The sequence below is a fragment of the Phoxinus phoxinus genome (genome assembly GCF_949152265.1).
Source record: "Phoxinus phoxinus genome assembly, chromosome: 15".
Taxonomy (NCBI): Eukaryota; Metazoa; Chordata; class Actinopteri; order Cypriniformes; family Leuciscidae; genus Phoxinus; species Phoxinus phoxinus.
The window spans coordinates 28,857,256-28,879,167 of NC_136890.1; the positions used below are offsets into that span (position 1 = coordinate 28,857,256).

At 35.7% G+C, this 21,912-nt stretch overlaps 2 protein-coding genes and 1 long non-coding RNA gene across 8 annotated transcripts in view; 2 read left to right on the forward strand and 1 right to left on the reverse strand.

The window, feature by feature from the left end:
- The first annotated feature begins 10,444 nt into the window (after nt 1-10,444).
- Nucleotides 10,445-11,391, forward strand: LOC307011472. The gene is made up of 3 exons (XR_013800425.1): nt 10,445-10,580; nt 10,962-11,035; nt 11,254-11,391. It is a non-coding gene; the product is annotated as an uncharacterized lncRNA (long non-coding RNA).
- Nucleotides 11,392-12,000: 609 nt separating this feature from the next.
- On the forward strand, nt 12,001-13,329 carry pierce1 (piercer of microtubule wall 1). Its single transcript, XM_079637178.1, has 3 exons — nt 12,001-12,246; nt 12,503-12,581; nt 12,678-13,329. The coding sequence occupies exons 1-3, from the start codon at nt 12,098-12,100 to the stop codon at nt 12,858-12,860; spliced, it is 411 nt and encodes a 136-aa protein (XP_079493304.1). The 5' UTR covers nt 12,001-12,097; the 3' UTR covers nt 12,861-13,329.
- Nucleotides 13,320-21,912, reverse strand: part of tjp2b (tight junction protein 2b (zona occludens 2)) — a 93,529-nt gene continuing 84,936 nt past the window's right edge. For all 6 annotated transcript variants that reach the window (XM_079637169.1, XM_079637171.1, XM_079637172.1 and 3 more), the window contains 5 exons: nt 20,079-20,300; nt 18,741-18,857; nt 16,831-17,181; nt 15,642-15,727; nt 13,320-14,462 (listed from right to left, as the gene is read on the reverse strand). In XM_079637169.1, coding sequence (XP_079493295.1) covers nt 14,291-14,462; nt 15,642-15,727; nt 16,831-17,181; nt 18,741-18,857; nt 20,079-20,300 — 948 coding nt within the window. In that variant the 3' untranslated portion in view covers nt 13,320-14,290. The remainder of the gene's footprint in view (nt 14,463-15,641; nt 15,728-16,830; nt 17,182-18,740; nt 18,858-20,078; nt 20,301-21,912) is intronic.

A 21,912-nucleotide genomic window follows, 5' to 3' on the forward strand; every position in this document is an offset into this window, starting at 1 on the left:
TTTATAATGAGGAGGACGTTTTAAGCTGTAAAACTTGCAGGATGTTTGAATGGTACAAAGACCTCTTATATGTCAAAACATCAAGGAAATTTGATTGTGCATGTCATGACCCCTTTAACAGACAGTGAATGTCATTGTAATATATGCATACTGAATTGTTTCTTTTCCAGCTGTATTACTATCAATCTCTGTTTGTAAATTGAAGCTATCATTTTACCTTAACGCTGTTCTTTTGCTGCCTTGCAAGCACTGGTATTTCCATCAGGAAATGCAAATCTGGTTATTATTATTACTATTATTATGAATGTATAATCATCCCCTACATTTTGTGTGAGGTGCTGTTGTAGATGAATAGTTCTCTATGGCAGGTGAAGTGGTAAGCATCTTTTCTGGTTCTCTACTCTTTCCTCCCAGAGAAGAAAGAAGTGTCACCTCACTCACTCATTCACACTTTCTTCCTGCGATGTGTGCACACACACACCACAGCTGCTCCCTTCTTTCTCTCGCTCTCTCTCACCTCTTCTGTTTCTCTCACTGTTGCTGTTTCGCCTCCTTTATCTTTCTTCTGTTCATATTTTTCTGCAGCTGTAGCCCTGTTTTGATGGGATAGTTTTACCAGAGGATGTCTGGTCAGATAAATTAGTGTTTCACAGATTAACAAATAAATAAAAATCTGTCTGAATCAAACACTATCATGATAAAGAGCAAATTACTTTTGTTTATCGGCTAACTTGGAAAGTCTAATCTCATCTGGATAAGCTTGTCTGCAATTATTGTTTCACAACTACCCCAACTAAAGGCCCGTTCACACTAAGAATGAATACTATAAAGATGACTATAACATTAGCGTTCACACCAACACACTTTTTGTTTAATCTAAGAGTGCTGCAGAATTGTCATCTGCCACTTTAAATGCTCGAGCTCTGAAAGTGATTCCAACGATATCGTTTCTCTATGCCGTTATAGTTGTGGTGTGAACTGCTATTTTATTTTTAAACAATTTTTTAAACTATAACTTTATCGTTATAGTTATCGTCCTTGGTGTAAACGGGTTTTAAAGCTAAATATCTCATTGCACTGCCTAGTAGACCTTTGTTATAAATGTAGACTTTTTCCCAAGTTTCTAGGTAAATGGTTAGTTAGCTGATTCAAAATAGTAATAGTTGATACTAATCCTGAAGAAATAAAAAATGAGGTAGTATTTACTGTGAAATTTCACTAATAATTACAAAGAAACGACAAGTAACAGAATTAAATGTGTCATTTTGAGGTAGGAGGACTAAGGGGCCGTTTACACGACAATGCCGTTTTGCGTTTTGGAGGCCTGAAAACGCATTCTTTTGAAAATTAGTTTCAAAGTGCATGTTTTTGAAAACTAAACTTTTATTGTCTCTGTAAACTACAAAAATGCTAATTTGTGGAAGTGGTGACGTCACGCGCATGTATATTGCATAATTCAGCGTTTTTAGTCGTTGGATCGTTTTGACGATATTGACGTCTTTACACAAAACTTTTCAAAAACGCAAAAGACAAGACTTCCGGTTTTAGTACATTGTTGTGGCGAAAAAACGAAAAAGTATTTTCTTGTCAAATGTACTCCAATAATCTTTATTTCTAAAAATCTTTTTTTACAGTGTACTCTGGTCTGAAATGCTGACAACACAGGCAAAGATATATATATAAATAAAGTCTCACTGCTCTATATTGAAATGTCACTTGGCCAATCGAATAATTGGATTCCATCTGAATCAGTACATGAAATCCCAGATGTCCTCTATTAATAATTGTAACTTTAATTGGCATTTATAAAAGTGATCAGCCTCTTTTTCCTCTCTTCTTCTGCTCTTTTTCTTTCATTCTCTCTCTCTGTCTCTGTCAGCGCGGTGGATGTGGCTGTGTATGGTGTAGCTGTAGTGGTGCAGTCCAGTAGATGTTGATGGTGGTCCTCAGCTGGTGCTGTGTTTCGACGCATGCATGCTTGCCCTGTCTCTGTGTGTGTGCCAGTCTTAGGGGGTCCAAGTCTCCATAAAGTTCAAGCCTTCGACTTCTGATGGTTGAACTTAAGCTTTTTGAATTGTGTTTGTGCCTGTTTATTTCCTTCTCTACTTTATCTTGAGTGTTTTATTTCTTTTGGAAAAGATATGCATGGTCTTGTCTCTACACATCCCCCTAAGTTATTCTTTTAAATTGTTTACACCGTTTTATTTTTATTTTTTTTGAGTCTCTCTGAATGATTGATATCCAGGTCCAAGATTAACGGTCACCAAGCGCCAAGTAAATATGTCATTACTTGCTAATTTACAACTAAGAATAAAGTCGATTAAACCTGCTGGTTTTATCTGATATAAGTATTAAACACATAAAATATGTAACACTATTAATAAACTTTCTTGTAATATTTATTGCACCAAAACAAAATCACTACGTGTCTTTGTTCTTTTACACAACGACCTACAATGAACCAAACTGTGTTTTTAATAAAAATATATAGTAAAATAGGGTTTCTAAAAATGTCAATTTTTGCTCAGTTTACCCGCTACTGTTCATTTTGGACCCTGTCAATATCATTCTGATTTCATTTTTGATGTTAAACGCAAGTATTTACCTCATTCAGGATAGATTTTGACTGCTCTTCAATAATAGGTTCTGAACGTGACGAATACGGTCATATCCATTCATGAAGAAACACTACTGCAGAGATGAACTGCCTGTTTTTCTGTATATTGTGCTTTTGAACTTGCTGGATCCCTTCCTTCGAAGACCTCATAAACATAAAACTGCCAAATAAAGTGTGAAAGGCTTGTGACTTTTTTTGCAAATGCTAACCAGTATAGTAGACAATGATTTGAGTTTTATTTCAGTTATCAAATCATTCAAATTGTAAAAGTCAAAATTGTATGTCTGTCGAACTGAGCAGTTTTTATGTAGAAGTTTAACAAATTAAAGGTCATTTTAAAATGGTTCTATTTGTCCCGTTTCTCATTTAACTAAATGATTGTGTAACGTGTAGATCAGCTGGATTTAGTTCTGGACCTTGTTTTTACATCTATTATTGTTTATTGTAACAAAGTGAACCTGGTATTTAATGTGGTCTTGCATAAATCACTGCATGTCATTCAACCCATTTATGTTCCTAATCATGTATGTTAGTGAAGTTTGATTCAACCTCATCTTTATATTTTTTTTATTTAGCTATCTCAAGGATGTTATATGCACTTTATTATTTGTATTAGTGCTGTTATTGTTAACTAACTAATACTTTTCAGTCATTAAAATAAAGCTAAAATATTAGATGGAAAAAATTCAACTTTGAAAATATGAAATGTTGACTAACTAGCATAACTTGATGTACTAAATGACAAATTAAATGCCAAAGGCACAGAAAATTACTAACATTTAAATGAAAACAAAGTATAAAAACAAAAGCCAATTTGAATATTAATAATTACTATAATAGTATATAAATAATGATTAAATAACACTATTCAAATTATTTTCAGCCTGCTGTCTGCTATCCTTTCAGAACAGACCTGCTACCCATTTTCAGGTCACGACCCCACCAGAACTGTAAATGTGACCACAAGGGGGCATCAGATCCCAAATCAAGTGTGGTGAAATTCCCAAATGTGTTTTATGATCATTACTACAGTACTCAGTCGGGAACGCGGAGAAATCCTCCCACGCCCAATCGTGAACGGACCGAGGGGGATCACCACCACACCACAAACCCAAACCAAGGGAGCTCATGAACATGAAAAATGCTAACACAAAAGCATGACAAATGGGTGCCACAATACATCCCAGAGTTACTGAAGTATGAGCAAGAACAGAGATGCTCTGACACAACAAAGACCATGTAGAGTTGTTTTAAGATCTGTTCTGATGGAGTTAGATTATTGCAGCAGTGCAAAGGTTCAAAAATAGCACACATGTACGTCTTCATTCAGTATTGTGACTGTTGGGAGTAAAAACAGAGATGGGCCTAAGTTGAGTAATAGAAGTTTAAAAAGTCTATATGTCGAGTCGGTTATGTAACATAATTTGATAGGATTTGTCGTGAATCGCCATCACATAAAATCCCAGGAGCAGCCTCTTCTCGTAACTCTAAAAGAAACATTCATTCGTGTAACGGGTCATATCCTCGATGGTCCGGTGCAGGAACGTGCAGCGCTGAGCTGTGTTTTGCCTGTCTGCTCTAACAGGAACTCAGCGCTTCAGATGAATGGCTTCCTCCTCCTAAAAACGTACCCAGCGGTCTAGAGCTCAAAGTTGAAGAGGCTTTAGAAGGGAAAAGGGGGTGCGATTGGTTTAGCAGGTGAGGGCTGGGAATGCCAGATAAAGAACAGAATTTCTTGCATCACTTCCGCTGTTTGTTCTTCTTTCTATTTCCAAGCAATGGAATGCTTTGCCATTCAGGAGGCGAGGAATTCAAAACAAGTTCATTAAGTTTGAATAGCGTCTTCTTTTTAAAGCTGTGTTTGACCACCCCACCCTAATATCACAAAGGCTTTTCCACAATACACATCCGTCAGCCTCCAAGAACTGATTTCCTGCCTCAAAACACATTTTCATTTGAACATATCTGTAGCAGTCTGTTTTTGAACAAAGTAATAACTGATGGAACAAACTAATGTTTGCTCTTGCTTAAGTGTGGGTTGCGGGATATGTTCATATCTACTGTAAATAGATGTGTTGGTCAACACGAAGTGGCATTGGCATAGACTTGTTAAGGATAAATATACACATACTCAGCGCCCCCTGCTGTTATGGAGGAAGAATAACTATTTTTGTGGAAAACTTGCATACTGCCTACTTTTTCTTCTTCTTTTTTTACAAATAGTATATGAAAGTGTTGTTAGCTAAAACTATTTTAAAAAAATGAAATAAAGCTGAAATAAAAGAAATATTAGTAAAAAAAAATTAATTAGGAATGTTGCCTTGACAAGAAAATGACTAAAACATTTTAAAAAAACAAATAAAGCTAAAAATATAAATATTTTTACTTAAACTAAAATTAAGGTCCCACTTTATATTAAGTGGCTTTAACTACTATGTACTTACATTGAAATTAATAATTTGATACAATGGATTTATTGTGTACATATATGTTTTTACATTGTAGGCTACTTATATTTTAAAAAATACCTGCTTGTAATTACAGCGGTAGTTAATTTATGTAATTACAGTTGTAATTACACTGTTGACCCTTCCCTTACACCTTAACCCACCCTTAAACTTAACCATACCAGCACACCTGTCCCTAACCTTACCCGTATCACGCCTCAATAGCAGAAAAAGTATTTTACAATACAACATGAACACAATAAGTACATTGTACTTATTTTTCTATGTAAGTACATAGTAGTTAAACCCACTTAATATAAAGTGGGACCAAAATGGTAATATAAAAATAAAAGCAAATTCAAAATATTAATAAATACTATATAATACTAAAATAACACTGAAGTGAAACAGAGTGCATTATGGGACAAAACATTCAGCAATAAAGTGCTGCAGGTATGATGTCCGGAAAAATAATTAGCCAGTGGTTGCCTCAAGATTTTCTTATAATGATTAAAAAATATATAATTTTTTATAATATGTGTGCATGTGTGTTTCCAATAAGATCTGTGGTAAACATAACTTGACATTTCGCTCTACAACGTAAATTACATACACCAAAAAAAAAAACATTAACAAATTGGCTAATTAAAAGCTTTATTTTAATTGTTTATTATAAAAAGCATTTGATTTGTAAGTAATAAACATTATAAGTAATGTTTGGGGTGTGAGTGTGTGCAGTTTATGCTGCAGAACAAAACGGCCAGGTATCATCAAGTTGTTACCACAGACCTTATTTTATTTATTAAATTTAAAAACCCATAGGATAATCTTGAGGGAACCGAAGTTTTTTCTGATTTTGTAGAACATTTAAAAATCTATAGAGCCTTTTTCTAAGAACCTTTTGTGCGATGGAAAGTGACCATGGATGTTAAAGATTCTTTATGGAACCATTGATGCCAATATAGAACCTTTTAACCTTTTAAGTGAGGCGTCTGCAAACAAATGCAGGAGCTTTTCTATGAACTAACTTTTCTGGTTATCATTATTACTATTATTATGAATGCATAATCATCCCCTACATTTTGTGTGAGGTGCTGTTGTAGATGAATAGTTCTCTATGGCACATTTTTGACAACCACAAATTTAAGTGTCCAAATAGGTTAGGCTACTTTTTGTCATAATTTTTAACATTAGCCTACAAATATATAGCCTATATATATATATATATATATATATATATATATATATATATATATATATATATATATATATATATATATATATATATATATATAATTATTATTATTATTAATTTATTAATATGTTTACTACAAAACTTTTGTGAAATATTTTGCTTTAAAATGGCTAGATATTTTGTTATCTAATATATAATCTAATATATATTTTAATCCTAGTCAAGCCTAGTTTAAGTGTCCACATACTTTGGGCGCATAAGTATTGTGTTAATGTTAAAAGTTTTAAGGATATGGTTTACATTTCTGAAATAATTGACCATGCCCACGGAAGTGTTTCATAACAGCAATTCTCGAACGACGTGGAATCTATGCGTGGAATTTACTTTCGATGAAATAAGGAACGCGGCATTGTGCTTAAGGTCTTTAAGTGAAAACACTGATTTTTCTCCCGACACTTTAGATTTGGCACCATTTTGTCTTTCTAAAATCTGTCACTCACTGCTGACGCAGATCCTTTTCCTGAGCGGGTGAGATTTTTATTGTTCAGATGCAGCAGGCTCTGCTATCTCCATCCACCACGGCTTCCTGTTTCCTCCAACACTGGAAATGCTGCGTTTCTGTCTCCCTCCTCATGCTAACCTTCAGACATAAATTAAAACCCGTTGGCCTCTTGTTTCCCCTTTATTTTCAATGGTTTTCTGTGTTATTAATACTTTGTGATATTTTATTAAACAGACAGTTATGGTCCTGGATTATGGAGTCTTTTTGTTATTCTGTCAGCAGGCACTAATTAAAAATCAGTTTATTTATGCAAGGTAGCTATCACACGTTTCCATCACGCGAAACGACCGTTGTTGACTGACGCCTTTCGCTGGAATAGCTTTCTGTTGCATAAAAGTAGGCTACTAACGTTACTGTGATAGTAGGCTACTGTGTTCAGTGTTGCATAAAAGTACTAACGTTACTGTGATAGTAGGCTACTGTGTTGCATAAAAGTACTTCCAGGACAATAAATAATTTATAGATTTAAAAAAATGTATACAAACCTTTATTTTACGAAGCAATGCACAATTCACAACAACGCTCTTCTGACGAGGATGCAAAAAGCCCGCGATCTACTCAACAGTTCAGACAGAGGTTCAACTGTAGCCTAATTGACCCAGCTAACCCAAGGGCTGGGTAACACAAAAACTAGTAGGCTAGCCTACTACCCAAACATCGAAAAAAATAACCTACATTTACCCAACAGCCTTAGGGGTGGAAAAATAACACAGAGTGTAGGATAAGTCCTGACATAAAACTAACATGACATGATCCTGATCCTGGAACAACATTCCGGTCCGAAAATGTAGTCCTCCCTAAATCTAGCCCTATCTGGCCCTATCTGGCCAACTTATCCTTAAAATCACAGGGAAATAATAGAAGGGCTGCCAACTTTAGAGTAGCGTGAAGTGGGAATTATGGATGGGGGGTGGAGGTGAATCGATTCGCTTCGATTTGATTCTGATCTTGATTCATTTGGCAAAATCAGTAGCTAGCTACAGTAGGGCCTATTTTTTCTTGAGAAAACAAATCCCTCTCAACTAATGCTGTAAACATACAGGGAAACCTGTCAGCTGCTATTGTTATTAACAGCTCATTCTTATTTAATTAATGTGGTTTTATAATAACGTTATAATATTTTTAATGATGTAAGAGTAAAAATATAATAAATAGGCCTATGTTATATAGTGCATGTAGCAAAATTATCCTCTCTAAAGAGTTAATTTTCCTATCTAACTAACATGCTATATTATATGGTCATTGATTAGCTTTACGTGACTTTCACAAGCTGTTTTATTCACATCTTTCCGTGGTTGAAACACTCATTGAACGATTAGGCATGATACATTTCAGTAGCTGTACTGTATCTTTCAACGTAACTTCTGATGTTCATTCATGTTATTTGGTGCTATGAATGAATGAGGGATTTATAGCCTAGCGCTTTCATGTGTAATACTGTACACCCAAAGTGCTTTACAATCATATCAGGCCACTGAGCCACTACAGCGATCTGTCACACCACATTAAAGAGCGCCAAAACAATATTTCTGTCATGACAGCTCTCGGGGAGATTGCCATGGTAATGGATTTGGCAATGTTAATGTATTTGGTCTTGGCGGAATAGATCTGCTACGCTGCTGCTGTTGCAGAGCAAGTACAGAGACTTTATACTGCCAATACATTCACATGCTGCTGCTGCACATGTAACATAAATGAAATAACCCCCGTATAGCAGATCTATAGGTGGAGCTGGGGAAGGTGGAGGGTTTCAGAAGTGCACTGCAGACTGCTAATAGGAAACTACTTGAATTTGAGTGTTGAGCTGCAGCTCATTGGCCGCTGATGCAACAGCAACCAATCAGCTGCACTGTGTCGATAATGATGTGATCACTACTAAATGAGTTAAAGACCCATCAGCCTGCACCATCTAGAGTTTCATGCCAGAAGGTAGGCTATAAAAAAAAAAAAAAAAAAAAATTAGTTTCATATCAAAAGTAACCTGCTGTGTCTTGTTGTTGTCTGTCGGTGCATTGTCAGCGTCCTTTTTGCTCTGCGATGTTTTTTCACTGAATGAGAAAATGGATGTGTGGCGTGAGAGCGTGAAAACATTGTCAATTGTGTGAGTTTCACACTGAATGCGTGACAGTTGCCAGCACTGATGTTGAATTACACTGATACAGAGCACCTAACCCTATAGTTGTAATCTTAAAGTTGACATAAACTGTAAACTTGTCCCTCAAATCTGATTGTTTGATTGGAATGTTGTTTCAGGATCGGCAGAAATGTTGATCCAGGAACGTGTTGAACTTGGTGAACCCACAGTTTTCAACAGCCCCAAGCAGAACTAAATGAAACCTAGTTATGTAAAATATATAATTAGAAGATGCAGTAATTCTAAAAACAGTTATTTTTGCTTAAGTGTGCATAACTTCCCACTTCAAAAGAATGATCAATTCTTCTCGGAGTTCACTGACAGACTCCAGGAGTTCTAGCAGGATGGAGCTTGTTCTTTACAGCAGTTTTATCAGTTCCAAACACACACAGGAATTCCGGTTTGGGGAATGACCGTCCTGGTTCCTCACTTCCACAGGAAGGTCAAATAAAAAGAACCTCTTTCACGAGAAAGGCATTTCATTTCTCACATGTCTGGACAGAAGTAGGCTATCAGCTACAATGACTGCATTAGTAAAGTCCTGCTTCTGGAGCACAATCCTTCGTCTATGGAGCTCCTCATGTCTCAGATTCACCAGCTGGACCCAATTTGGAAACAGATCCAAGGTAGAGTTTAGAACAAACAATTTTCCAAATATTTTTTGGTCACACTTTACATTACATAATACTTTGTGACTATAATGAACAATATGTTGTTGCTTTTTGGAAATGCTTTAATTATTTTATTGTTGCTATTTTAGTCAAAAACAATAATACACAAAATGGACACTGTAATGTAAAGTTTACAGTATGTTTCAGATAAATAAATAAGGCCATTGGCTTTTCTTTTAAAGTTGTGCTGATTTTACTTCATTTTTGTTTGACATTTTTGAAAAAGTAGTATACAAGAATTATAGAATAATACGAGAATTATAGAATTTTTTAAAATGCTTTTTTTGATATGTAATATACATTTTATTAACATTTTAGAAACATATTTATAATTTATTTTGAATCAAACTACGTCAGCTGATCACATAATTGTACAATTTGCCAACAGAGGGCGCAATTTAAAATAAAGTAGGGCGTGGAAGTGTTTAATTATTTGTTTTGTGCATGTATTTATATTCATATTAGAGTGGTACAATGTTCTAAACTAAGTTATTTCAGATTAGTCTAACAATATTGCTTTGTTTAAAGTATTACATCATGTTTTTCTACCCCATCACTGCAGCCCTGGATGGATATAAAGGGATAGTTCACCCAAAAATGAACATTTTGTCATAATTTACTCACTGTTCCAAACCAAAGAGTATGAATTACTCTCTTCTGCTAAACACAAAAGAAGATATTTTGAAGAATGTTGGCAACCAGACAGTTGACAGTAGCCATTGACTTCCATGGAAAAAACATATTATGGAAGTCAATGGCTATCGTCAACTGTTTGGTTGCCAACATTCTTCAAAATATCTTCTTTTGTGTTTAACTGAAGTCAGAAGTTCATACAGGTTTGGGTGAGTAAATGATGAGCTATCCATTTAACCTCTCAGAGTATATCAGGCACCTCTGAGGGCCACTAAAGAGGACTAATGAAGACTAAGATGCTACTTCTAAAGTCTGCAAAAGGTAAAGTCTGCTAAATTGTAGCAATTTACAAATATGTTCAAATTCTATGTGTTTGAAAACAATATAAATGGTTTCATTTTACAATGTCATGCCTTGATGAGAAGAAAGAAGCCCTTTTAACTGCTTCACAGTCCATTATTACTTTTGGTACGCGCTAGGCCAGACTCAAACTCGTACCGTGAGTAATAATGCACCGTGGCAGTGTGTTTATCAGCGTGGAGAAACTCAAGCCAGGTTTGGAAGCAAATGTTTGCATAAATTAACACTTTGCACTTGCCACGTATACTTTCCTTTGGCATTATTCAATTCAATTCACTTTATTTTATTTTATTTTATGAAACTGCACTTGGTGATGGACACACTGTATTGTTTTAATTTTAGGTTTGAAGTGAAGTTAATTGCATTCGATCACAGAAGTGGAAACTCTGGATAACAACTCAAAATGTTTATCAAGGGTATGCAGCATTACACTTCTGTCTGTCTTCAGTCTGAGCATTGCCTCCAGCCGAAATCAAGTTTATCTGGCTATAAATCTGGGGTTTACTATTATTTTCTATGTATAAAAACTACTAAATGTAAATGTTAACGGGTTAACGGGTGATTAAGAAGTGGTTGTATGATGTCCAAATAACTAAATGTAAAAAAACAAACATTTTTTTGCCTTTTTTCCAAGGTTGAGAGGATTTTTCCGTGGACGTCTGACAGTCTTTTGCAAACTTCAATGTTCATTATAATCTTTTTGCTTTTGTAACAAAACCGATTCCGTCGTCACAGTGTAACATGTAATTGATGCAATTGAAGCAAAAAAGAAAATAGTAATGTGTATACTAGCTACCATGTTTAAATATGTTTCCTTAAATAAAAATCATACAAAAATGGTTTATATTTGTATCAATATTTGAAGCATTTAATGTTCGGTTAAATTTAAATGCAATAAAATATATTTACATTGTTTTGAGAAAGAGGTTGTCACTTGTCTTAGTGTTTTTTATGAAAATTTAAGTTTTCACTCAGTAGAAAGGCCTGTTGTTGTTCATATGAATCTCTCTCTCTCTCTCTCTCTCTCTCTCTCACTCTCTCTCTCTCTCTCTCTCTCTCTCTCTCTCTCTCTCTCTCTCTAATAAAAAACCCGGTTTCACAGACAATGTTTAAGCCTGGTCCCAGCAACTTGCACTGACATAAGCCTATGTTAAAATATGTTAGTGCCATTGTTTTGTCTCAAGATGTACAACAGTAATGTTTTTTCTAAGGCACGTTTAAAAGCTACGTAGATTAAAGGCATATTCCTAGCTAACCCCTGTATGTGAAACCAGGCCAAACTTTATAACATGCTAACAACTTTTTCTATCTTTGAAAAACAACTTTGTGAAGAAATTACCAACTAAAGACTGAGCGGAGGCACATGACGTCACCTAGTTACAGTGTTGATAGCAACCAATCACTCGCACTTCTCGCAGGGATTGCCTAGTGTGAGCATAGATAGACCATAGCATAGGCATAGACCCACAAACGGAAACATGGACGATCATTCCGCAGATGAAGGGACAAGGACGGAGCCTGAAGTGTTAGCTAATGATACATTTGAAATAAAGACAAGCGATGTGTACAATGTGGATAACAACTTACCAACTCGCTTTAATAATCCGGAGTGTTTCAGAGGATACAGGTGAGAACGAAGAGACATTAGTGCATCATGTGATCTGAAATAAATTTAGTTATTCGTTCATTCATTCATATACGTTAATATATGCTCTTTAGAGGCATAGATGAGGTAATTAGTATCTAGCTATCTAGATAAAATACGTTACGTAGGCTACTATCATTGGTCCATCTTCATAGAAATAAGTAGGTGCTAGTCGAAATCAAATTGTTAACGTTATACCATTAACAATGATCCTAATAAGATCCATTATACTTTTCAGCCAAAAAATGAGCAACCCTCTGTACCAAACAACAAATCAAACATATGGAAGCAAAAAACTAACAGTTCATGAAATGCCGGTAAGTAACGTTAGCCTAGTCTACACAGCCATATTAATACGATTATTCACACATTAGTATTTACAATTAACGTTACACCCACCGTTTATTTTTCAGACAATCTTTAAAGGAAGTCGTCGGAAGTTTTCTGAGCATCTTCTGAAAAGTGGCATGTACAGAGAAAACGGCTTCAACACCGTGCTGGACAAGAGCCGACTCACTGGACCCAACACAATCACTGCGTTTCATGACAGAATCAATTTCCATTGCTTATACCATACAGATGGGAAATCTCAGTGAAATACAGTAAATTGATTCTGTTTAACAAAGGCAATCATGCTAATTTGATGCAAGTAGGGGTTGGGCTGTCATTTTTCTGTGCAGACATAACTTTCTGTATGGCGTTTAAAGGAACAACTCACCCAAAAATCTTCATTTACTCTCCCCTGAGTTTCTTCAAACCTGTATGACTTTCTTAAAAGATGGTTTGACAATATCTTTACAATAAACAATAAAATTGTTTTTAGTCCTTCATAGTCCATACAATGGAAGTCAATAGGCTCACATGTTAATTGGTTTTCAACGTTCTTCAAAATATCAGGTTTGGAATGACCTGAGGTGAGTAAATGCTCACAGAATTACAATTTTGGGTGAACTATTCTTTTAATTTTATAAAAATCAATCAATTTCATTTATAGCCTACAGTGTGATGGATTCCAAAACACTTCCTGTTTGAATATTAAAAAACACACAACTAAGTCAATATAGTTTATTTTATTTGGTGTAGTAGAGTGAAATTCCACAGTAGACCTGAACGTAAAAGTCCAGGGAAAATTCTCTCGGCGTGTGACCCTCACACACAGCCATCAAAATATAATCCACGAGTTTTAGAAGCACTTTGAACCAATGCGTGGAGGTAAAGCGGACTAACCTACAATCAAGCATGTTAAAAACGTAATGCAGTGGGGTTGAAATAAGACAAACCGTGACATCAGCAATTCCAATAGCTCGAACCAACCAGCATCCACCTGAATTGTGAAGTGTCCCTTCGGAAAGAGAACTCATTTGTCGTTGCTGTCGCTACACTGAGGATACGGGCGGGCGGTATTAAGGGTTTTGGTGTTGACTTTTTCCCTGTTTTTCCTTGGAGCTGTAAGCAGCAAAAATATTGTCCAGAGGGCTGGATTGTCAAGTCCACAAACCTCCAACATTATTCGTAAAGTAAAAGGCACTTCAAAATGTTGTAACAAAATCCAGTGTATTGTCTTACATCATATAACACACATGATCAGAAATGAAGGAATGCAAAGATACTGTAGTATAAACCTTAAAGAGAGTGACGTTTTAAAACAGTTTTGCTTCAGGCTTATAAAAAGAAAGTAACAAAAAGCTGGTTTGTTGCACACGACAGGTTTAAGGTTTTCATGGAGCGAAGACAGAGAGAGTGACTCGTGGCGAGACGTTTCTGTAGCGTTGCAGAAACTGAAAAAATTGCATAGGCAAGAAAACATGGTTCTGGAATCACACAGAAGGAAACCAAACGAATGCAAATATAAGATTCTATCCACACGGACAGAAAGTTGAACTTCTTTGAAGTGAAAAAGACATACTGTATACGCGTGGGAAACTTAAAAGCAAACGGGACTTCCAAGTCAGCAGCAGCAGTTTTGGTGCAGGGCGGCGCCCCGGTGGAATGGTGAAGCTGTGCAGTGAGCCGAAGCAGAGGAACTCTACAGCTCAGTGTCCTGATACTTTTGTGCTGTGGTGTAATAGCCGCGCTTGGTCTGCTCCGCCAGCTGCTGTCGAATATCCTCCCCGGGCTCCTCTCCAAGGCCGAGCGGGCGGCTCTCCGGGTATGGCAGCTTGGAAGGAGGCGTCTGGGGCTCTGGTCGCGCACTGGAGCTGGACGCAAAGCAAACGGAGCAAGATCAGGGAAAAATTTAGCACACTTTTTCACACGGAGAGGGATCAATTAAATTTACTCACTCACCCTCAAGTCGTTCCAGACCTTTATGAATTTCATTCTTCTGTTTAACACAGAAGATATTTTGAAGAATGTCGGTAACCAAACAGTTAAGGGGCCTCATTGACTTTTATAGTATGAAAATAAAATACTATGAAAGTCAATGGGGGCCATCGACATTCTTCAAAATATTTTCTCGTGTTCAGCAGAAGAAAGAAATTCATAAAGGTCTGGAATGACTTGAGGGCGAGTAAATGATGACAGAGTTTTCATTTTTGGATGAACTACCCCAAATCTGTCCATCTTAAAAAGTGATCATGTCTCTTCAGACTTGGATTAAACCGCTCGATTCATATGGATTTATTTACGATGAATGAAGTCCCCCTATGGTGAAACTATATGTCTATGGGGTGTTTTTAATATGCTTTAAGACAAACCATGTGCAAATTCATGTTAACACAATTGCTGAGTATTTTCTCCTTAAAACTGCAGTGAACCAAAGACAGTCTGAAAAACACGGGTGAAATCGGAGGTGTTTCTGATGTCACAAACTACCTTGTAACCAATCACATCAACGTGTGATCATCAACGAGTGGATCTCTAAACTGGTGTGAGTGAGTGGAGGCGGGGCTAATTTGCATATTCCTAGAACCGCGTATACTAAATGAGGCAAGAGTTACATTCTAAAGATTCTACAAGCTATTTTAAGGCATGACAATAGTTTTTTCAAGGAAAAAACGTATAAATATTTTGGTGATCAAAGGTGAGTTTTAAGGGATAAAATGACTGACTACAGGGGGACTTTAAGGGTTTGAAATGACACAAGGGTGAGCAATAAATGACAGATTTTTTTTTTTTTTGGCCGAACTGTCCCTTTAAGGAGCGGTCACATATACTGTTGTTCACGTGAGAGTGTAGGATTTCCCCATGCAGACTTCAAAATGAGTTCGAGTTGGTCACACAAATTTGCCGTGTTGAACAACAAGAATCTACTTGGTTTGAAAGTATGTGAACTGTACTTCATACATCGCTACACTATGAACAAATAACATATACCTTTATCGCCAGCAAAATTTTGCTTATGTGACCACACTTTCAGAACAAAACAAAACTCTTACCCGATAGGTTGTGGCCGGCTGTGGTCCAGTTTCTGAGACTTCTTGGGGACGGCATAGATGTCTGGATGTTTCTGAGCAATCTCCACCTGAAAAAAGACAATACAGTATGAACGCATCAGAATTGATACTTGTATATTTTGGCAGAAAATAAGATCTGTGGTTTGCTACATGCAATTGGTATTTATAATTTGGGTGCATTCTCTTTTTTATTAGACAAAATTTTTACTATCAAGGTGAATCATCAATACTTTTGGATTGTTTTTACAGAAGAGTGTACAATCTCGATTTATAATTTTATATTTCATATATAATGTTTTAAATAATAAATATATACTTTTAATATGAATTTATTTATTTTTGAACTGCTAAAATAAAATGTTGTCAACCTACCCAGCATATAGATGACTACACAGTAGTGTTCTTTTTATTTATTTTGTTCTTTTATTTTTATTATAGCTTTATTAATATTTTTAATTAGCTTTAATTAGTATATTTTTAGTTTTCATGTTAATTTTTGTGTCATTTTTAGTCATTTCACTATGTGCTTTTGTTATTTTATTCGTTTTTATTATTGTTTTTACATATATAATGCTATTTAGGTTTACATTTATTTTTATTTCAGTTTTAGTTGTAGTTCATTTTAGTTTTTATTTATTTCCAGTTAATAATTTTAGTGCTTTAACTTAAAACTTATTGCAGTTTATTGCAAGGGCAACATTTCTAATTTCCGTTTAGTTAAAATGTTCAATTTCAGCTTTATTTCAATTAACATAAATGTTTTTTAATAGTTTTAGTCAACAGCAATAACCCTCCAACTAAACAACTTTACATTTTAAATTCCATTCAATTTATTTGTATAGCATTCAATGTAATGTTGTATATTTTACAATATACAAATATTTTGTTCCAAAGCAGGTTTACAGACAACAGAAAAAACACAGATCAAAGGAAAACACCAAATTGAAATTAATCAATGAATTAAAAATTACTACGGATTCATCACAGATTGAAAAAAATAGTGATACATTTTTTTTCTTTAGCTACTGGATGATGAGTGTAAGGGACACATAAAAGCCATAGTAAATTGTCTTTATTAAATATGCTACTAGGCCAACCTGGCATCAGAGGAGACTGACGAAAAGTCGATGTACTGGTCATCATGCAAAGCCTAAAGATGATGAAAGCTCACCCTGGCGTTCTGGGCCTCTTGGATCTCCAGAACTCTCTGGTTCCGGGCGAAGTGATCCATCTGCTCGAAGGCCTTCACTTTGCCCCGGAAAGACCTCTGAGAAGGATCGTCGGGACCGTCCCCCAGGGGTTCATTGTCCCGTACCGGGGGGCTGTTTACGTGGCCTCTGGAGCTGCGGGACGCGAAGGTAGGTTTGAGTGCTGGTGGGGGGGGAGGAGGGGGCTTGCTTTTTGCCGGAGAGTCCTGGCTGCGCGGGTGCTCGCTGCTTGCGGGACTGCTTGAACGAGAGTCGTAGTTTCGAGAGGGGTCGTACTGCCCCCGCGACACCTCCACTTGTGACAGCACCTTTACCTGAAAGACATTTGAATATGTGTTTTAGAGAAAAAAGAGGCACTCAAGTTAAAAGTTCAACTTTAAAAAAAAGTTTTTTAAAGCAAAAGTGCATTCTGCGTGAATGGCCCCTTAAAGCTAATTCACACCGCACCGATAAGACGGCATCAGACACTTCGTCAGGTTTAGTCAGATCAGATCCCTGTTGGCATCGGTCAGAGCTTGTTTTCGCTGGATCAGAAAGTCCGAGAAGTGACGTGCTGTAATCTGGTGTTGGTCTGTGTGTCGGTGCGGTATGAATTGGCCTTAAAACCACATGTAAAGGCCAGTTTTAGCACTGGATTAAACTGAGATTTAATGCATCTACTCAGGGACACCACCGCTGTATTTTCACATTGAGATCCAGGATTCCAAACACAAAAACCTACAACAGCAACACTACCAGTACAATCTCCAACACTAACTACTAATTGTGCCAGTTTTTCTATAAACACTGCAAAAACACTAAAACTACTATTAACACTTTACAATAAGTTTGAATTCTTTAACATGAGTTAATACATTAGGTACCATGAACCCGTTATTGGTCATTAAAACTATTAAAAATGAATTTCGTTTAGAGAAATAAAGCTGAAGTAAAATAAAATAAATATTAGATGAAATTCTTGGAACTGTTGCCTTTGCAACTAACTGAAATAATAAAAAAAGAAAGTACTACAACTGAAATAAAAATAAGAATGCTAAATAGAAATATAAAAATAAATAAAAACTAATAAAAATGACAAAATCACATAAAGGTATTCAAACTGAAACTAAAAAGGAAAACCGAAAATATTAAAATAAAAGCTAATTCAAAATATTTATAAATAGCAGAGTGGTATATAAATAATCCTAAATAATAATTTCTACATATATCAATACATTTTTAACATATTTAAAGATAAATCAATAGTTAATGTATTATGGAAAAAATATGAATTACAAATAGCTTAATTATAAATAAAACAAAAAATATACAACATATTATAATATAATATAATAACAGATAAAAAAATTCTGTAAAAATTAAATTTTAATTAACTAATGTTATCGAGTTGAACCTTATTGTAAATGGTTACTAAACTACTTTACCACCAATAGTTTTTTTTACATCAAGGTCACAGTATACATGTCTGACACAAATGATTCAAAATCCACTAGATTCTGACAGTTGCTTTCAAGCAAACTACACTAGTTATTACCACAATGTGCCATTGAGCTGCTGCGAGACGATTCTGAACTGCTGGAAAAATGGTTGCGCCAAATCAGGCCGTTCTTCTGCATGAATGCGGGTTCAGTCAGGGGAAGAGTTGTGTTAGTCTGCGTGAGTTTATCATCTTTACTGCAAACTTTTCAGTGCATGCCACTGCCTTACATAATAAAATATCAATGTAACGACATTCCTCTATTTAAAGTGTGGCATAAGTGTCCAAAAATGACTATTTTATGACAAAAAAAAAGTGTTTTCTCTTTTGACACTAGTCTAATATCTGGTGAATGATGAATGGTGTTTTTAAGAAAGGAAAGCCACATGAGCACACCTTGGCGGGGTCAGGCAGGAAGGTGGACATGAAGGGGGGACTAGCCTCGGTCAGCATCTCTCTGCTGCTCACCCTGCGGATACGACCTCGAATCTCTGGGCTGGACTTCCTGAGGATCTGGAGGGGGGACAATTCAGATAACATAGAAAGACTAGGCAAGGGAATGCATTCATTCATGCATACACACAGAAATGTGTTTGTCTTGGGTCAACAATCTAGCATACATCCATCTATCTATAAGGTTCCCACACCGTTGTATTGACCAGTTAATATCCATGACTTTTCCAGTCCTTCATGAGGATAAAAAAAAAAAAAGATTTTTTTTTTTTAGTACAATTCATTTTCATTTCTTGTCCAGGCCTTTTAAAACACAATTTTCGTAATGTTATTTTAGTATTATTATATACTCTTACGGTATTAATTAATATTTTGAATTTGCTTTTATTTTAGATTTTCAGTTTTCATTGTAATTTTAGTACAAATTTTTTGTTCATTAATCATTTCTTAGTAATTTTAGAACTTCAACTTATTTCAGTTAGTTGCAAAGACATTTCAAATGTTATATCTATAATCTAACTATATTTAATATTTATATTTTATTTTTGCTTCATTTCAATTAACGAAAAGTAAAAAAAATATTTTTTTGAAATAATATTTTTTGACTTTTAATAGCTTTAGTGTTAGTTAAAGACACTGACATTAGTTAATCACAACACTGACTCCCTGATATTTCCAGCTTTTTCATAACCTTAATAATGATATTTGCAGGAATAATCATAATCTGTTACCCTGTTGAGTAAATATTTAGTGATCAGTCATGTTGTAGTTCCAACATCTAACAGAAGGGGGCAGAAGAGTCTGATTTTTGCATTTACATATACTCAGTCTGAATGTTTTTTTGTTTTTTTTAAAACATGAGTTCCAAATGATTTGCCATGTAAACTCATTGTCATGCACTTCTTGCACTTACAGCAGGTAATGCATGCATGATAAGTGTGTGCTGGTGTCTCAATATGCTCAATATGAAAATGTATTTCCCTGCTGGCTTGACCTCTGCTGTCTTTCTTTTAGCACACAGCTGACTTTGTGCTGATCTAGGCAACTGTGAGGGTTGCCGTCGCAGCAAGCATGTTTAAGTGTGTAGATGCCATGCAGTTCACCATCACTGTGAGGGATGCATGTGTCCATATGTCTTCGGCCATGATAAATAGCCATCGATGTTTTGGAATTAGTATGCATGCATGAGTGTGAAAGTGTGTGCATATTCCCTGATATTTCCAAGGTTTTCCATGACGTGGGAACCCTTTAGATATGTTAAATGTGAGTGCATGTGCTAACCTCCTCTGGCATGACTGGCTCAGAGGAACGGCTAATGGCCGACACCCGCTGGCGGTCGAGTGGTTCGTCCGCTTCGTTATCCGTGTAAGTCCCGCCCTCATCCGCCGTGTCTTCGTAGTCGCTGGCCAGCCGGCTGTCCATGCTGAGATAGTCAGCGCTCATCGCCGAGAGATACGACACGCGGTCGTCGTGAACATCAAGGTCCCCCTCCGTCCCGTCCAGCTAAAAGAGACACATGATGGATCTTGTGTACAGAGAGGAGTGAAAACAAACGAAAACACAAAAACAAAACAGAACGAAAGCTGTAGAGCACCACTGAAGAATGATGAACAGTAAAAGCACAGAAAAACAGGAGGAATGTCTACCATGAGTTTCATGCATTACAGTAGCAGGTAAACTAAGGGTTTAACTAGAAGGGAAACATTGAGGAATACTGGGAAAGATAAAGTGGGAAAATGTGAATGAAAGCTCTAAAAGTAAAGAGATGCTGTAAAATGTTGCATTAAAGTTAACATGAAACCATAATCGATTTTTTAAATACACAATCCTGGTTTTAATGTACTGCACATGATTCATCTTGAACATTTTAGATACAAATATATTACTATAACATAATACTAAAATAGTATTTTACTTATTTTTATTTTAAAGGGGTCATGAATTGAGAAATCAAACTTCGGTCATTGTATTCTAAAAAAAAAGTTTCAGAACTCAAAACTTCCTTGTTATTGAAACGACTTGTTTCGGATTTTGTCACATTATTACGTCATAGTGCGACGAAAGACCGCCTCTGCAGAAGAAGATCAACAGCTACTTCTACATCATTGCCTCTTAAGCCCCGCCCACCCATTCACACATGTCATGTAGTAGTGAATATGAGACAGATGCAAACACAGGTTTACTCCAGCAACAATGTCGCAACACACGAATATGATATGTACTGAGTATTTATACAGTAGCACCGCAGTCAAACTGAATATTGATTTGTTGTTCTTTCCTTTGCTTCGGCATTTATGCGGTTAATGCAGGAGGTTCCCGGATACAGAAAAAAGCACGTAGAGAATGCTGCTCTTGTTATTGTTTTGATCCCATTCGCTGTAATCCTGAATAAAAGCTTCAGGGAGCGACATCGTCAGTACAACACGGTTCATTTTGTTTAAAACACGAGACTGCAAATGACAATGTTTACGTTTTTCACTTTATCGAAAAGGGTGAACTGTGAATAGCGTATAAGAACGACAGTGTGACAAACAATGGTACATTCAATCATAATTCAGTTTACACAAAATTTTCAATTATAACTCCAAGTACTTACTGATTTTAATATGCACAACTGTTACCCAATTATAGCAGTGGGCGTTAACTTCCAAGTCTTGAATACGGCACGCCCATCAAAACGAAGTGTTTGAAAGAGAGGGTCAAAAACAGGATGGAAAATAGCTTATCACTTCTAAATTAGGATGTTTATTTATGTAAAAATCTTGATAACATTATGAGTGGACCTCAGAGAACATTATAAAAAAATAAAATGCAGTTCATGACCCCTTAAATACCTTAGATTGAAATCATTGGTTTTCTTTTGTCTCAATATCACAATTAAGTAAATGTGGTGAATTAAAAAAAATAATTTAACTACTTTTGTTTTTAAGGGATGTTGGCAGGTGTGAAATATTTTAGGTGTTTCCTTATTTAGTCTGTTTCTAACTTTAGCTCTGCAGTTTCCTTTGCATTCTTCTTTTACATAATAGCAATACAATATTATTACTATTATTACAAGTTATCATTTTTATACTATTTTTATATTTTGTATATTATATACAATTATATTATATAA

What these genes read in the sequence shown, in the direction of transcription:
- pierce1 (XM_079637178.1), top strand. Translation starts at nt 12,098, where the DNA reads ATGGACGATCATTCCGCAGATGAAGGGACAAGGACGGAGCCTGAAGTG. An exon ending in GAGTGTTTCAGAGGATACAG is followed by an intron (nt 12,247 to 12,502) that starts GTGAGAACGAAG and finishes TATACTTTTCAG; the next exon opens with CCAAAAAATGAGCAACCCTC. An exon ending in TAACAGTTCATGAAATGCCG is followed by an intron (nt 12,582 to 12,677) that starts GTAAGTAACGTT and finishes TTTATTTTTCAG; the next exon opens with ACAATCTTTAAAGGAAGTCG.